Source organism: Diorhabda sublineata, chromosome 8 (genome assembly GCF_026230105.1).
Source record: "Diorhabda sublineata isolate icDioSubl1.1 chromosome 8, icDioSubl1.1, whole genome shotgun sequence".
In the NCBI taxonomy this organism is placed as follows: Eukaryota; Metazoa; Arthropoda; class Insecta; order Coleoptera; family Chrysomelidae; genus Diorhabda; species Diorhabda sublineata.
The window spans coordinates 15212274-15231934 of NC_079481.1; the positions used below are offsets into that span (position 1 = coordinate 15212274).

The 19661-nt window shown below is 31.7% G+C and overlaps 1 protein-coding gene across 4 annotated transcripts in view; it reads right to left on the reverse strand.

The window, feature by feature from the left end:
* Positions 1-19661, reverse strand: part of LOC130448464 (muscle-specific protein 300 kDa) — a 289850-nt gene that overhangs the window by 153354 nt on the left and 116835 nt on the right. For all 4 annotated transcript variants that reach the window (XM_056785865.1, XM_056785867.1, XM_056785866.1 and 1 more), the window contains one exon: positions 13502-16519. In XM_056785865.1, coding sequence (XP_056641843.1) covers positions 13502-16519 — 3018 coding nt within the window. The remainder of the gene's footprint in view (positions 1-13501; positions 16520-19661) is intronic.

Here is a 19661-nt window from a genome sequence, read left to right on the forward strand (position 1 = left end):
CAATGATTTTATGATATCAGTATTTCACAGCAATTAAATTAATTTCATATTTTTCAAAATCAAGCGAACTTGAAACGCTCCCAAAATCTAAATTCAGAAATTGATTGTATTTAATTGTGTTCGATTGAACATTTCAATGTTTATAGTACGAGTTAAATACCTTGATTAACAACTTTGAAAAACTGTTTATTAACATAGAATATAAATAAATAAAGTAATTTCAATAATTTGACTACTGTTCTCGTTGAGTGTTAAGATTATATTTGACGATCTATTCAAGTTATTCTCTCTTAAATACTAATTCTATTGAACACAAAATCTATAATTAATTGAGCACAGTCAGTCTACAATAAATCTTACAATATAAAACGAATACAATAGTAAGAAGGTAGATTTATGATTCTTCACAGTCATATTAACATAAGACATAAATGAGGTAATCCGAGATGATAAGTTAATGGAACATAAAATAAGAGACATATTATATAACTTAATTTATGGTTAACAAATCTTAAATGGTTCCTATCAGGAGTGGCGAGATAATTCCTCCCTTCGAAAATTCAACTTTGAGGACTACCGAGGAAGATGAACACTAGTAGGGTTTATTGGTTAGGTCTTCTGTCGGTTGCATCCACTGGGAATGAAGTTTTTTGCTAACTATGGTTCCTACAATTAGAATAAGAGGACAATAGATAATTATTGTCTATATACTGGGCCTTGAGTAGATTTCCTCTTGGTTTTTGGCAAATTGATTGGTAGTTATTTCTTTGAAAGGAAAAATGGCAATCCAATCGTTTGATCCTCTAATCGCTGTACGAATGGATGATTGGTGATGAAAAATTCAACTTCGAGGGCTAACGAGTAGGTTGAACACTAGTAGAAATTTTGGTTAAAATTATAGGTATTCCTAATATGTGAGTGATCCTATTATTAGAAATATAGCTGATGGGAATTGAAAAGAATAAATGTTAATTAGAAAAATCGTAGGTATTTTGTAAAGGTCGTTTTGAATTGTTTTGGTTTCGAGTTAGTCGAAATTGTTTAGTTTTGCGCGTTTACCTCTTTTATTATTGTAGGTTTTTTAAATGCATTTGCTTGTTTTTGTCTTTTGTGAGTTTTAACATATGCCTTTTGATTCTGTTGAAAAATTTCTGGATCATCACGGTTTTTACTAGCTTTGTCAATTCGTTTCTCTTTTTCATTCAATAAGTCTTCATTGAATTTAGAGTATAGTATTTTAGTTCTTTGTAGTCCTTGATGTAGTCATTAATTTTTTTAATATCTATATTAAAAGGATTATCAGAGTTTAAATGACTATTAATTACGTTTATAGGTTTTCTTTTTGTCGTTGAGTGTATTGAATGGTTATAAGCCATGACTGCATAAGGCATTTTTGAATTGATTGGTGTTTTAAAAGATCCAAGGGTGTTTAACAATCTAATGTGTTATAGAATTGTTGAATTTACTCTTTCAATTGAACCTTAAATTGCGGATGTTCCAGACAAGAAAAATGAATTTAATTTTATGCAAAGTCAAAAATTCTAGAAATACAGAATTTTTAAATTCAGTTCCATTGTCTGTGAATATTTGTTCGGGAATGCCATGATGATACATATTGTATAACTTAATTTATGGTTAACAGATCTTACGTTTTTCTACGATTCTCTATACCAATATTTACAAATCGGTAACGTGACACAATCACGATACAATTAATGTAGACATTATGTAGACACAAACCTCACAAATGTCATATTCTAACAACTAACATGTTATTGAGTGACGGCAGACAAAAAACGAATTTAAACGAAAGTTTTCACGTCACTATATGAAGCAACAAAGTTGGAATCGTTGCTGATGTTCATACTGAACACACTGTACAATCTTCAGAAACTGAAGGTTAACTGTTTCTTGGAGATAATGATGGTAAACTGTTTCTTCAGTTTCTGAAGGTGATAACTTGGATATCGAAACGCGCGTCAGTCAGTGTGAAGGTAGTTTTAAAATGCTTCAACTGCAGTGAGGAAGACAGCATACGCTTCATTGCTCCAGATGGAAAGAAGTGGAAGAAGTTTCAATATTGCCAACATGAAAATATACGAAACGATAGGGCTATAATAGAAATCAAAGAGAAAAAGACTACGAGCTAGACATAATAAAAAACACTCTTTGCAATGAAACAATGCAGAAGAAAAAAGGTTAGCATATGTTAAGTTTGTCTTTGAATGCTCACTCCGTCTTATCCGTTGCCTCATTTTGGAGTTCTATCTTTCCGTGAAGTACCTTATCGGTCGCTCGTATCGTCATTAGCAACGAAAACCGTTTTTCTATATTGAATTTTTCAGAAAACGGGTCTATAATCCCCTTCCCCTAGTAAAAGGCCAAATTCAAACCTCCATATCTCCCAATGTAGGTGTTTCCGCCGTACCAAATTTCATCAATTCCTTCCTCATTCCATAACTAAACAACCTACTTCATCAATTCCAATGTTGTATAAGGATTTATTGATCCATAGATAATTTTATAAATCAATTTATAGATAAGGTTTATGAATGTATTTCGAAATTAACAGAATCAATATAGTTATTATTGTTATATTATTATAGATAATATTTTGGAAATAATATAATACAAATGAGGAGGTTTAATCAACAGCAATTGAAATGTTTGACTCACATTTTTTTCAAATGATATAAATTCTACGGAACGTGAAAAATCATACGTTTTAATCATTTTTCCTTGCATTATCGTACTTGTTCTCAATTTTTTTATCTAAATTCTCTTTTGAAAGAATAATCCAAGATACAAAAAAAAACAATTAAATGATGGAACAAATAACACACCAAAATCTAAACCACCTATACGTTTCCGTGAAACTGAAGGCCTTAGACTAAAATACGATTTTCCATGGAGAAATGAACTTGTCAAAAGAACAAGTGTGTTCTATGATCTATTATTTTAAGATCGGTTTGAGTAAACAATAGAGTTAAAACTCTGTAACACGCATTTGGAGATTAATTTTCTCCACGAACAAATGTGCTTCGCTGGTTTTAACGCTACTTTATACAGTCTAATAAACTAAATATTTCCTAAGATTTTTATGAATGTATCTGAGCTTTTCTTGCGTTCCTATCACTATAAGCTCTACAGAACAATAGAAAAATGTTTGGAGTGGTCAAAAGCCCTGTAAAGCCCTGCAGTTTGCAATCTATTGTGAAAATAATTAATGAAAAAACAATATTCAATTTTTTCAAATCATTTACAGACTAACATTCATGTACAAATAATGATGACAAAGCAGTACGCTTGATGCTGGGAAATCAACGATTTACAAATTTATTAAAGAGAAGTGATGTGGCGAGTTTCAAACAGCACGTTAAGCTCCTGGAAAACCAAAATGTCAAATAGGAAATCATTTATAAGAAAGACTTCGAACGAAAGTGTAAGCTTTCTTCTTTAGAAAAAAATTTCCGTCAGTAGACAAGGTTCTTGTCTCGAGGTCGAAAACAAGAATTTGTTTATCGCTGGAAAAAGCATTTCATTTTAGATGAAACATGTATCATTCATAAAAATGGACTAGGATATATGATCCTGGGATGAAAATATGATAGGGAATTACTGTTGGTATATATTAGAAAAAACTGGCTCAAAAAACTAAAAATGAGGCCAAAATTTGTTATTTTTAATTTTGTTTTTGTTCCTACTATGTTAACCAAGTTCCACTCCTTAAAAATAGAATCAGACGTGACTACATATTTTTATCATTCTTTCAAACTAACTTCCATTTGGGATATAAACTGTGTAAACTAGTGTTGTTATTATTATAATATTTAAAAAACCAGAGGGATCTGAATCAAAATATGATAATGAATTTTTTTAAATAAATAGTCATTATCAGAAATTTCTTCTCAGGGAAAATTATTTTCTTAGAGAGAAAAATATTGTCGTTTTGAACAATCTCCGTCTCTATCTTGGCATTGGAAATTCGCATAATGAATATCAAAATAATTCAAATACACAAAAGATTTAATCAACTTGAATAGTGTATTTTAAATTGATTGCTGGGTACTACATAGTTTTTGGAAAAAAAAATTATTTTTTTGTCAAAAGAAATTTTTATTTTGATATTCATGTTGTAGATGATCTGCAAAGTGCGAATGTGAAGTCATATTTTGATAAAGATCGAAATAGGTCAAAACGTGAATATTTTGACCTGTCATAAAAACTAATTTTCGATCAAAAGACACCAGTAGTAACGATCATATGCTTTGGTATACATTTTGGCAGTCATATTTTTTTTATTGATGTGGAAACAATTATCCGAAAAATGAATATGCGAAATTTAGATGCATTGATTTTATTAGAAGATGAAGAAGATGATAATAATGAGATTATTAGTCTATAAGAGAGGAAATCAATAAATTATATATATCCTGGAGCCAATAACGGTTTCATGAAATAGTAACCAAAATCCATGAATTAGATTCTGATGAAGGAAAGCTTCGTGGTTCATTCAGGCTCGACAGGAATCTTTTACAATCCTCTATACATTTTCTTTCTTGCGGATCTTCTAATTACTTTTTGTATATCTAGATCCGATCCGATTCAGTGTCATACGTATTATTACTACTAAAGATGTTCATTGAATTTTTAGGAGATTTTGTATAAATAACGCAGAGTAAATTATGGGGTAATTTACGAAAAATTATTTATTATTATCGATTATGCAGGGCTCGATGAGTTAATGAAACGCATACAATAGCGATAAGGACAGAATTGTGCGATAAGCTGGTTATGGTAACTCGTTGCTTACATAATCTACTAGGAGATGCATTTTTGGAAATAAATAATCCGCCATTCCATGCCACGACACGTCATGACATCCCACGTGGAACGATTGAAAATTCTCAGACGTAACCGACACTTAGACAAGATTGTGTAAATAATCAAATTATTCTTTATTCATAGAAAAGTACATATGATAACGATTAGGATCTGCTTGCAGTTCTCGAATTAATACATGAAAAGCACCATGTTTTTCAGGATTTTTGTTGATTTTATGGACCCAAAATCTTCTTTTTCTCTTGCTACAGCACATTCTTCTAAAAACACTAGATCATAAGATGAACTACTAGTGCTCCCTCTACTAAATGCTACTAAAAAATTTTCTTTTCTAATTTATAGAATGAAATGATCGTGTTACGAATGTATACATAACAATATACCACGTGAACTGAATCGCATGGCATGGCGTGTTGCTAGTGGGTTATGCATTTTTCTCACGCTGTGACGTCTTGCGTCGACTTGTTCGAAAGTCGTCTCTCTTGGGATCATATCTTTAGAGTTGTATAATAGTTTGGGCAGTCTTTAAGTTTATAAATCACGTTTTTTATTAGATCTTCACATCGAATAACGACTTATATAAGTTATTTGTTTTTCTGTTCTAATTTATAGAATGAAATGAGCGTTTCGTTACGAAGCGTGTTACAAATGTATACACAACAATGTACTACGTGAACTGACGTCGCATGGCGTGGCGTGGCGTGTTGCTAGTGGGTTATGCATTTTTCTCACGCTTGACGTCTTGCGCCGACTTGTTCGAAAGTCGTCTCTCTTTAGACTTGTATAATAGTTTGGAGAGTCTTTAAGTTTAGAAATCACGTTTCTCATTAAATTTCTACATCGAATAACGACTTACATAAGTTATTTGTTTATTTTTGTAACGTTCTTGTGAATTATTTTGTTTTGAAAAACTGTCAATAAAATAACAATAATTATGTTTCCTTGAACTATTTGTATTTCAATGGATTATAAAAAATATGATATATTACTTCGATAGACGGCCTGAATTATTGGAAAAAAGTTTTTCTCAACGTTTCTATTTGTCACAAAATTACTTCATGATCCCAATAATAAAAACAATGAAAAAGCGATCTCAAAAGTTTTGGTCTGGAAAAAAATGCTCCGGGAAAGACCGCAGACAAAATAACAAAACCACTTTCATATGTATAAATTTAGAAAAATAGTTTTTCCTATGGTACACAACTCTCAATGCTTTAAACTGTCACAATGCAAATATTAATTTTTGATATTTGCCACTATACCAAAAAGGGGAGAGTACGATTTCCGAGGCGCTGCGATTTGGCTAAATTAGGCCAAAATAAATCGAAAATGAAGAATGAAATTTTTTGATATCTCGCTTCGTTTTCCAGATATCGATACTTAAAGTTATAATCAAACGTTAGTTCAAAATTCGCTTTATTGAACAGATGGCGTTCAATACCTCGTTATAAATAATAAATTCGTAATAAATAAAAAAAATTGTGTTTAAATATCTTAGAAATATACATATGGCGTAGGTACAGCTGGGCCGTATATAAATAGAATAGAACTTTTACAAACGGACTAGACAGTTCATTAAAAGACAAGCTTTTTACACATATAGACTAATATCCTCAGTCCTTTTATATATGGTCTATTTTCCATAAACGGTATCTGTAACACATACAAATATTACATAAAATTGAATTTTTCCAACTTCAAGTATCGATATCTCGAAAACGAAGCGAGATATCGAAAAATTTTATTTTTCATTATCGATTTACAAAATGGCATAATCCAGTCGCCAAGGAAATCGTACTCGTGCCACAAAAAACATAATGCGGCCAAAAATGTCTTCTTATATACTTTGTAAAACTTTCGAATTTACATCGGTTTCAAAAAGCTTGAATCAACACATTATCGAAAGAGACCTAACTCAAATGTGATAAAAAACTCGATAGAACATAGGAAGAAATATAAAGTCATCATATGCAATTACGTTACTCAAAATGAACCAAATTACTAGTTACATTGTAAATAATAGTTTTGAGGTATAAAATCTCATACTTATTCTGAATTATTTTACCGGCAAGTACTACCGATATAAACTAGTAAACTATATATCTCACTTAACAAACCTTATCATCTACTTTAATACGCAACATTTCGAATCACTTTTCAAAATTATTGTCTGCACAATAAAACAGTTTTTCATTAGGATAATATAGGGAAAATCGCACATATCACAAAAAATATGACAAGCCGAATATCATGTACGCGCGCACTGCCACCGCGGTTAACAAAATAATTAACAACAATTTTCAGTCGGACACATTCGCGTCCTTGGAAATTCATGTGTGAAATGCATTGTAGGCACATGAGCGTACTCTCTTAAATAGTAAAGGTACCACATCATTCAATCAGAATTTCTTTATGTGTGGAAAATTCTGATAATATATTTTTTTGTAGTATCTACTCATTTTTGACAGTCTCGTAAAAGACTAATTTTTTTTTCATGTGAAAAAAAGTGCTAACATAGCTCATAAGCTGTCTAAAACTTTCTATGGTGGTGATGACATTTTTTATTTTCATTTCATTCATTTCATTTCATTGATTTTCAAGAGGCTTACGACTCAATACACAAAACAACTATATGAAGAACTTGAAAAAGTAGAAATTCCTAAAAAATTTCAATAGAATTTTAATGAGACATGGGCGATCCTCTCCATACGAATTTATTTATTATTGAAAATAGTAATAAGAACAAGTGAAATGTAAACAGGTTCCATTTTTCACCATTAGATATAGTGTATTTCATACGCCGATGTCATAATATTATTAACAAAATCAAAGAGGAAAAAATTTTTAGCAAGTTTGTGAATGAAACCAAAAAGTTTGACTCGCAAACAACTTATATGCTGTAAGCTTTCAAGCAAAAACAAAAATACGAAACTGATGATAAGTGGTCAATAATATATCTTTGTGAAGAAGTTAATCAATTTGATTCATAACTCCAATAAATGCAAATGTAGAAGAAAATTTCATATTCTGGAAGGTATCAGAAATACTGAGACAGACTTCAATAAATGAACAATCTCCTGGGTTATTTCTTCTGTTTTAATTACAATATTTTAAGATTATTAGAACTATAGAACCAAACAAAATTTCAATGTCAAAATATTTTATTACTCAACATATTCTCCTCTTAATTGGATACATTTATTCCAGCGAAACTGCAACGTCTCTAGACCTTTCAAAAAAAATATTTCTTCTCGCTCTGCTTTTTCCACCTTTTAAACTTTTTTTCAGTTGAGGAAAGAGATGATAGTCGGACGGAGCCAAATCTGGTGAATAAGGGGAGTGCTCTAGTAATTCAAACTCTAAATCATGAATTTTTTGCATGGCAACATGAGATTTGTGTGCAGAGGCGTTGTCGTGCAAAAACAAAACACCTTTGGATAGCTTTCCGCGTCTTTTCTCTTTAATTTTTGCCCGTAGAGTGGTCAGTAATGTAGAATAGTAATCTCCAGTCATTATTCTACCCTCATTCAAAAAATCAATCATGATTATTGCATGGAAATCTAACAAAACTCAGGCAAGAACTTTTCCAGCAGATTTTTGGACACGAAACTTCTTAGGTCTTGAAGAACCAGAGTATCGCCATTCCATCGATTGCTGTTTTGTTTCTGGATCGTAGAAATGTACCCAAGTCTCACCCATAGTAACAATTCGGTTTAAGAAGTCTACAATTTTTCGATTTCCACAATTTCGGTGGACATATTTTTTCTTTAAATTTATTGCGTAACTCTGGTTTACTTCTAACTTACGTCAAACTGACACTTCTAATAAGTTTTTGTTCGTTGCTATGGTAACGCAATATTTTGTTTATGCGTGGACTGGTCTAAGCTGACTAGATATCAATACATCCTCGTAAATAAAAGTCTAAATTATATAAATCATCTAATTACCTTGAATTTATTATTGATAAATTATTAGTTACATCTTGAATTATTTTCTTAAAACGTTTAACAGGTCATGGTTAAATTAAATATTTCAAAGTACGTCTATGGCCGTGAATCGTTCACGAATGAGGTAAAATCTGATATCATGATCTAAAAATAGGAGCACATCAGTACTCTACTCGAGTTGTTTACCTTAAAGTACTTTTTTGGTTATTTAATTTACATAGAAACTAATTTGATGTAATAATCATTATTTTGTAGTTATTTTCCAATTTAAAAAGTGTTGATAAACTTTATTGGTGTTATAGTTTCGTAGTTTCGTTTATTTTTCTAGTTAGATAAAAGAACCAGAGTATATTTAAGTACACTAAATAGTAATTTAGAAATTAGAAGTTACATAAATTACAGTTACATAAATGCAATTGAACATAAAATTTGAATGTTCCCTATCATTTCCATGTAAGGAAAAAATTTTATTCAAAGGTCAAAAAAATGAGTTTTTGGCAATTTTCAGCGAAACCGTGAATTTTATCATGAAAATACCTTAGACGAAAATTGTAGATCATAAAATTATCTACAAAAACCGTATCATTACTTTTTTCCTTCAAGCCACTATTTCTGAGATATAATGAGTCAAAAAGTTGTAAAAGTATTTAATGGTTTCACCAATATATTTTCAGCAGTAAACTTTTTTTACAACATTGAAATGAACCGAGACTTGTGAGTATTTGTAAGAAATTTGTTGACTGGCTGAAACTGTCATAACTTCATCAAATAAATTATCAATTGACGAAGATGCTGCTAAAGTTCGAGGATGTTGTTCTGCAGCTTTGGTATTTCTCGTACAATCATTATCGCCATTAAGTACGGCAGTAAATCTGAAAAATTATAACTTTTACAATTTTTTGAATCGTTATATCTCATAAACGGTGGTTCGTAAGAAAAAAAGTATTGATACTTTTCTTGTAAATAATTTTATGATCTACAATTTTGAATATTCAACAATACTTGGTACGAACCGTGTAACTAGCGCCCTCTATGAGAGTCAAATATAAAAACAAATTATGTTAAAGTTGTAATTATTTTAGTTTTGCTTCTACTGATGTCTGGTTAACCGAGCCAGTTTTATTGACAACATAATAGGAAATCTGAAAATATGTCCAAAACATTTCAGCCCTTTGGGTCAATCAGTCAATATTCAAAACAATACTTTGTGAATGGAATAAATAATTTATATTAAAAGTAATATAATTCTGTATACACTTACTTTAACCTAAATTTCAATTAGAAATTTATAAAATATGAAGATCTCTATTCAATATATTTATATCATCCGAATTATGTCTATTGTTAAATCACTTTGGTTCAATTATCATATAAAGGTGTTGAGATATTTCATTCATTAGGAGCATTGAACTTTTCAATGTCAATTTATAAAATCATTTGATTGAAGTTCGTAATCATAATTCACGCTATTAAATACTTATATTACATCCCATAATAGCACGTATACGACTATTTTTATTCTTTCGTTTAACATGTTCGTCTGTGCTTACGTTTTTTTTATTTTCCACGCAACGGTGGTTCTCTAAATGAAATTATATCATGCATCTAAACAATAATACCAGTAAAGTAAAACTATTTTCAAGTGATGAATTATAAAAATATCAATTGTAGAAGGACTCAGCATCTCCACTCTTGGCCAATGAAAACATCGAATCGTGAACACAGATGCATTTCTATTGGCCGAAGCCGGATAGACACGCATGTGCAGACTGGATCATTCAGATCAAAGGATGAATCAAATATGTAGTTTAGTTTCGACTGTCGATTCGCTACTAAAGATCGCGGATCTAATTGGTCAACATCAATATTCGGTATCATTTGTTAACGCTTAACGATTATTTCTTTGATCCTTATTGATATTGTAGAAAGATAATCAGAAACATTTGCAAACTAGTAGCTAATAGAGAAAACCAACCTGAACAAGTATTCAATGCAGTATATTTTATTATCTTGACGGCCGATAAAATAAATAAATAAAATAAAAATCAGTCAAAAAAAGATTGGAAGGATTGAATAATTAACTTTCATTCCATTTAAGGTAGTCTGGCAACGCTGTCGAAAACGAAGGATGTTTGTGCTTCAAACAGTTGTGTCTGTGTCATACTAGTAGACGCGTTTTTAGAATGAATAATAGATACAAGTTCACGCTACATGAGTTTTTTTTGTTACGTCGTGTCTGCGTATGAGCGCGGATTACGAAACTATGTTTACCGAGTTTCAACGACAATTTCCGATCTCATCGCTATCAAATCGTTCAACAGTGAGGAAGACTCTGTTACCGACGCGCCGCGTTCTAAACGACCGGTATCTGTAACAACTAATGAAAATATGGAAACAGCGGCGCCAGCATTAGTTGAGTAAGCGTATCAGGAAAATTTCAAATATTCAATCGTTATTTACAACGAATGCTGCTATGCATGAACCTTCAAGCTGAGCAGTATTGTCAATCGGCATAACTACGTATATTGGAACGACCAAAATCCTCACGTCTTCATTGAAGAAGTCTACTAAATCTACCTGGGTGTGTGTGGGCAGGTATCTATGCGGGAGGTCTCGTGGGTCATTAGTTATCTAAAAATACTGGAAGATTTATGTGGGAAAATGTACAACGACCCAACACTAGCGAATATCCGTCATTTCATGCAGGATGGCCAGAATACCTTAATGTTCCTTTTTGGAGAACGGATAGGCAGACGATGATTCGTTGAGTGTCCCGCACGGTCATGTGACCTGACACCCCGTGATTTCCTTCTGTGAGGCCTTTTCAAGCGTTTTTTTGCAAAAGGACCGTGCACCCTTCCCAACCTTCGAAAAATTTGAAACTCCTCATGGACAGCTTGACATGCTTCATGTTGAAAACGTTGCTGTAAATACATTTATCAAGATTGACATCAATTTGAACATTAACAGTAACCTTTCTTCGAATCCATTTTGTAATTTCTTTTAATAAATTCATTCGGTATGACTTATGCCGATTTCTGTTTAAGTGCGGGATGTTATAGATCATACACATACCACAGAAAGTTAATCGAAAATTTGAAAAAGTTGATGATGCAACTAACAATGTTATTCGAGTCGTACGCAAGACTTTTATAAACCCTATGGTACCCAGATTGTTTCTATGAATATTTAACGTTGCTGTGTTTTAGACATAAAACAGAGAGCAGAGGATCAAATAGTAATAGCACAGAATCACGACGATTTAAGCTACAATAACTCGACAACTGTGTATACGGGCCTTAAGATTAATTTAGCCTCAAAAACTTTGACAGAATGTTTTTCGTGAATAATTTAGGAGAGGTTAGGGTTGTTCCCAATAAAATGTGTTAGATATAAGCATTTTAAGTTAAGTAAAAGATGAAAAAGACTCCATAGTCTAATTATTCCGAAGAAACAAACAATATCGAAAGTCAACAAAAAAAACAAATATATAACATAAAAGCATTGTAACATATGGCAGCGAATTGTGGCAGATCAATCAATTGGCGGAAAAAATGCTAATTACGATCCAAATGGACTTCTGGAGAAAAGCAGCGGGCAAATCCAAGAGGGAAAGGATAAAATGACAGAATAAAGGAGATAATGGAAGTCAAACATCAATCGATGGATACCACGAGGGAAAGGAGAAAAGAAAGACCACAAGAATTGGGGAGGGCGTGGATAAGGAAACGTAGGATAAATAATAGAAGAGCTATGGTAGGATAGAGAAAGATGTTGATTATAAATCGGAAGACAATGATGTATGAAAAAAATTTGAATATGTAATGAAGAAATGAATATTCTATTTTAGCATCCGTAACGCTAATGTAAGGTCGGGATCATTAAAACAAAGTAAGGACCTTTTCACATCATGCATATTTTGATAATCCAGGACTGACAGGAAGGCCATGTAAGGTTGAGATTATTAAAATATATATGATGTGAAAAGGTCCTTACATTGTTTTAATAATCGTGTCATTATACTAATAACAAATCATCTCAATAATTCCTGTCCCGAAGAGTCTTGCTTTTTAGATTAATACATTAAGTTTTTTCGAATATTAGAAGTTATAATAAATTTATTGTGAGAAAGAAATGATACATGAAATTAATGAGTAATAAATAATGTTTAATAAATGCTGGTGAGTTGGATTAAGGCAGTAAAATGATAATCTACAGTTACCTTATTTACTGGATCTAATAATTTAAATAATAATTTTGATTCAAATTCTTTATTCTTTTTTCTAACTAAGGTTGTTGATAACGATAAAAAATATTCGAATCTCTGTCAACAAACAATTGTTTTAATTCGCAAAGTAATTGTTGGAAATCTCTAATAATGTACATGGAATTCCAATATAAAAATCCTATTATAACATTATTGTCTACTATAATAAAACTTGTTCAGTTTAACCATGTTACACAGCTGAACACGGCAGAATCTTTTACGATTACCGTGAAGATATAAGAGTGCCATTCATCAATATCAAACTATTTCCAGCTAGATTGCTAGAAAGTGATCAATTACCTACAGTTTTTTAATTTTTTCATTTTTTCTCTGCGAATTTAATCATTGTTTCAAATTTGTATTAATAATTATTAATTAAATTAAATATTTACTGTTTGGGAATCTTTCATATAGACCGAATTAAATAGTTTATTAAATAACTTACCTGTACGTCATTCAAGGCATGTGATATCTTCTGAATATTGAAATGTAAACCAGCAAGCGTGGACACGGGTTCGTCGATGAATTTGGTTCTCGATATAACTGCTTTCACTCGATCTAAGGTATTACAATAATCTTTCCACATTTCAGCATCTTGTTCTAATTGAGCTTTTTGGGATTTGGCCGAATTCAAAGTGTTCTTCAAAATCTGCACGTGTTGTTGTTGCTCACGGCTGAGTTCCTCTTGTTCGTAAGAAGTCAAACTAGGGTAAATTTTATCTGCAGCTTGTTGTATAGTCTGGTTAACTAGTTCTCTAATATTACTTCCAGTGTTGAAGAATATTCGGTGTTCTTCTAATTCTTGAACAATATTTTCGAAATCGACTCCATCTTTATGTGTCGCCAAACGAATTTCAGCTTCTTTCACCCAATCGTATAATTTTTGCTTTTGAACGACGTACTCTTCTCGCAACACCTTATTGTTCTCCAAATATTTTTGTCTCTCTTCTAATTCTCTAGGTAATGAAACTAATAAGGAATTGGCTTCTTGTAGTTGTTCTTGAATAGAACCAGGTAGATTATCGTCATTCTTGGTAGCCTCTTGTATACTTTTAATTTTATTCAAATTATCGTTCACTTTTTCTGCTAGTTTTGAGTGATTCTTTAATTCTTTATCGACAGTGGCGACATCTCTACCTAACAAAGGTCTGGATCTAACAGCACTTTCGTTATCGTGTAGCCAATCAAGAACTTCTTCCAACTCAGCAGCGATTTTCAAATGTTCAGCTGCTGTATTTTCATGTTCTTGTCTTTGTTTTTCAACGGCTCTTCTCAAATTTTGTAGAGCTTGCTTAAGCGATTGGAGTTGTTCGGTAACAGTATTTTTATCTTGAGCTGAACCATCTGCGGCAATTTGTTGTCCTTTGTCTGAAGCCGACGCCAAAAGAGCTTCGCATTCCTGTATTTTCGAAATGACATCATCGTACTTCTGTATTTTTTCGTGGATGGAATCACCAGATTTTTCAATGTCTCTAACTATTTCAGTATATTTAGTGATGAATGTCATAATTTCAGTGATTAAAGCTAAGTATTGTTCACGTAGTAGTAGTAATTGACGTAATTTTGATAATTGATCTTCGCATGTTTTGATTAAATCATCTTGCAAGTTGACCAAATTTTGTAGGTCAGCTGTATTTGCCCCTGGAACATTACTTAACTTTGTTCTGTTATCTTTGAGATCTTTAAGAATTCTATCATAAGTTGATATTACTTGTTGGACATCTTCTACTTTGGGTCCGAGAGGTTTATTGAGATCCTTAAGTTGAGCTTGAATGTCTTGTAGAAACTGTTCACAATCTTCTAAAATTCTTTGTGCCTCTTTAAGTTGATGAATATTTTGTTTCAATCCCATCATTCTATCTTCGATTATATCAGCAACTTTTCTGTGACGATTTTTGAGGCTGTTTAACGTGTCGTTCAACGTTATTTTGTCAGATTCTGATATTGTAGGTAGGACAGCTTTTCCTTGTTCATTAACTTTTTCTATTGAATTTTGTATTTTATTGGCATCGTCGTATAGTTTTTCATATTTAACTAACTGTTCTTCTAGTACGTCTAAATTGGCGGCTCTAATATCAGACGAAGTAGCGACTTCCGCTTCCTTTAACCAGTTCACACATTCCTCTATGTATCCTTCAAATTGTTTTCTACCTTTAAGTAAATCATGAAGAGCACCAATTTTTTGTTCAGATTCTTGTTTGAGATTATCGAACTCTTCTTTGACTTCATTAAGTATTTGTTGTAATCGTTCTCGATCATTTTCATCACAATCTTTTAATACACTGTTGCCAAGTTTGAGAAGATCGTTCAAGTCTCCTTCGTTAAATTGTTTAATATCCGCTTCATGTGCGACATGTTGTGTGATTTCTTTTTCCACTTGGTTAGCTTGAAGAGGTAAGTAACCTGAAAGTTTTCTTAAATCTGCGCTTTTAGCTTTGATCCAAGCCTTGGCTTTTTCTAGGTTTTGTTCAAGGTTTCGTCTTGTATTAGCTGCAGCTGTTACTCGATCTATTTCACTTTTGATCTTGTCTACTAATTGACCTTGTTCATTTTCTAATTCTTTGAGACTCTTTTCAATTTGGGATGTCTCAGTAGGTTCTAGTTCATTACTCATATTATTGATGCGTTTGAGAAGAGTTTCTTTAAGAACTAGTTTATTTCCTGCTTCTTTTAACAGATCTTGTAGAGCATTTATCCTATCGTCAGCTTTTCGGCTTTCAAAACCGAGTGGTTCTGGTTTACGTAAACTGGTTACTTTCTCTTTCACCCAATCTCTTGCTGCGTTGATTTCGTTTCTCGTGTCTTCTATACCTTTCTTAGTCATTTCTAATACTTGTAGTTTTCTCTGTAGTCTTTTAGCAATCTCATTGTATCTTCGTTCTGTAGCTTTAGATTGCTCTTCTATTTGCTGGGAGTCTAGATTGTTTACAAAATCAGTAACTAATGAAGCTAAGCGATTGTTTTCTTCAAGTCTTTTTGAACCTTGGTCATCAAATTCTGCTTTGATTTCTAATATAGAAGCTTGTTTCTGTTCACAATTTAATCCAGAACCTTTGTCGATAGCTTCGATACGTTTACCTAAGTTATCGAACCAACTATTCATTACTTGCACGTTTTGTCTGTATTCGTCGATAATTTCTAAATTAGCTTGCTTTTCTGCTATAATACCAATTAGATCTCTTTCTAAATCGTTCAACAACTTTTCCAATTCATCGTTCTCGTCTCCAGATGTTGTTAAATCGGAAATTAATAGATTTCTGCGCTGGTCAATAGCTGTTAGCAGATCGTGCATATTGTTAATTTCTTGCTTAGCTGCATCGGCTCTTAATTTGACTGGTTTATTTTTCCATTCAGTAACGACTGTTCTCTGGGATAATATCCAGTTTTTAAGTTCGTTTCGTTGTTTTTCTTTTTCTTCAAACTCGGCGACCGATGTTGTCAAGTCGCTGAGATGAGCTTGTATCTAAAAATAAAACAAATTATATGAAATTTCTCTATTCACTCATTCCCTTGAATCATTAGTAAACACTTTGAACTTTTTTAACATGCAGATTACAAAAATATTTTTGATTTTGTGATTAATAACCAAAATATAACATTCACAATAACATCTACTAGTTTGCTCAAAATAGTTCATAGAACATTCATCAAAACTTAAACAATGGACCAACAAGATGTTTCGATTCGTATAATTTCGAAATTTATAAGAGAATTATTGATTAGTAATAGTATACAGGAGCCCAATGTAGAACCTTATTTCCAAGTCCTCAAATCTTCTGAATTATTTACCAAAATTTAATAAATTAACGGTTCGATTGCAATATTCTTCAACGGTTAAATGAGAGATCAAAAAAAAGGGCCAACTGTGTGGTTTCCCAAAATACCTGCCCCGACATTGTCGGGCATTTAATGTTTGTTTTTTTTTTCGAATCATGTGAGGATTTCCAAACATTTATTTTCAATGGGAACTGTGTATCTTTTTTTCGAGGACTTATGTTATTCCAATACGTCACATTTTAAATATTAACATTTTTATTAAGGAAGAAATTACGTTCGTCCCTAATATGAAAGTTGATGCACCATTTTTAATTTGTATTACAATTTCTGCAACTATCAATTCGTATATCAATCCCAACATTTGGTCGACCTGATCATTTGGTATCATATTTGTTGGAACTTATGAAACAGCTTACTCAAATAAGTCGTCCAGTTAAACAATAATTAAACTGATATACAGGATGTTCCACGACGAGTTAAAACTATCTGCATATATAGTAAAATACTTATAGTAAAATCATGACAATTTCTACGTTTGGGTTTTTGGATACGATCTTTTTCCGGCTCTACCGGAAGTCGACTGTAACTTTGTTATTTTAGATTGAGCACCCTAATACATTTTTGATATCTACGTAAAATTATAGTATATTTTTGTTCAAGAACCTTTTTCGAAAAATGCATATTTTTTGAGTTATCAAAACACCGCTACAGACCAATATAAATTATTTTTTTTCGAGGACATTCTCAAAGATATGAAAATGGTATCAGTTCGGTTTCTTTTATCAAGGTCAGATGTATTTGAATCTATGTTGAAAATTTTTCCATTTTATACAGGGTGTGTATAAAAAGTAATCAAAGTTCAACTTCATAAATACCAAATTTCTTAATTTTTTTAAATAGAGCCACCTGGTTTCTTCTATTTTAATGCATTCAGGGGTAGGAAATAAATTCATGTATACTTTCCTATACCTAAACCTTACCGTTGATATTAAATGTTTTCTGTAAATTTTTGAAGATGCAGGTGTAGTCTAAATTTTATTTTGACCCGTTGATACAAGCACTGAGAAATAAAAAAGTATTTTTCTTTATCTTGTCAAGGTCTGCTAAAAAAATCAAATAGTATTTACAGTTCCTATTCCAATTTTTAGTCGTTTCCAATATATTTGAGGTTTTTTATGTAAACTTTTAGTAGGCTTTGTAATAAATGACACTTATTCAACTGTCATTAGTCAATTGTTAATACTTTCGAATATCGTCAAAATGGCTCGTTCTCAATTTAATAACGAAAATTATGGAAATTTGCTTTGGTGAATGTGATGGTTCATTTGAAGCAAAAGTTAATTGAATTAAACCAGTTATTGACCTGCAACTGCATCTCTAAAAATTTACAGGAAACATTTAATTTAGGTATAGGAAAGTATACATGAGTTTGCCTTATGTTTTACCCCTGAATGCATTAAAATAAAAAAACCGGGTGGTTCTATTTAAAAAAAATGATTAAATTTGATATTTATGAAGTTAAACTTTGAACCCTTTTTATACACACCCTGTATATAACGAAAAATTTTCCAGATAGACTCAAATACGTTTGACCTTGCTCGTAAAAAAATAATTTATCAGGATCTGCAACGGTCAAATTTAAAAAAAAATTAACTCAAAAAGTATGTATTTTTCAGTTTTCAGACAAAAATATACTAAAAGTTCACGTACATTTCTAAAATGTATTAATATATAGGGTGTTCTATGTAAAATAACAAAGTTACAGTAGAACTGGAAGTCGGCCTTCTTTTAAAATATTTTAGTTAAAAAGATCTTAGAAATTTCACTATAAGTATTTTGCGATATACAAATAGTTTTAACTCGTCGTGGGACACCCCGTATAGTTTAAATAAACTGAAAAACACGTTTTTAAAGCACATCAAACTAATAAGTTAAAAATAATGAATGAAAAATACTACTATTCTTGTGAAAAAAGTGTAGGGCGCTGTATCTTTTCCTTTTTATTTTCTCAATTGATAGCACCCTCGTATAAGTTCTCCATTTCCAACAAGGAGATCGGAGGTTCCTTTATAGAACGAAACAAGCCACTTGCTCTTAGGCAGGGTTTCTTCACTTCCCAATAAAGTCCCTACTAACTATTATTTACCGAACACCCAAAAATTCGGTGTCTTCACCTTCTAATAAAGTAAACCTCCGAGGCCCGGTTTCTTCACTTCCTAATAATGTCCCTACTAACTATTATTTACCGAATAACCAAAAATTCGGTGTCTTCACCTTCTAATAGAGTAAACCTTCGAGGCCCGGTTTCTTCACTTCCTAATAATGTCCCTACTAACTATTATTTAGCGAATAACAAAAAATTCGGTTTCTTCATCTTCTGATAAATTAAACCTCCGAGTAAATCGAGTTATTTGCCAAATAAGTTATTAGGCAGTTATAAGTGTCATTTAAAGAGTTTAGTAGAAACTTAACCTTTAATATATACATCAAAAGTGGTTTGTTTGTTCATTATACCTATATTTGATTAGTTCATTACTTGGAAATATTCTTCATATAAATAATTAAATATTTAATATGGATGCTTTTCAAAATTTAGAAGATTTGTTTGATGAAGAATTGATTGTGGAAATACAGAAAATTTCAGAACAAGCTCATTCCGTTCGTCATTACAATTTTTTGTTCGATGATGAAATTTTTTGAACGTTTTCTTTTTCCATTCCTATCAATTATTTTCAACATAAACTATAATTTTCAGACCAACACATCTTTCTCCAACTAGCGACTATTTCAACATAACCTCAACAAAACACGTGCAAATTTAATTAAGC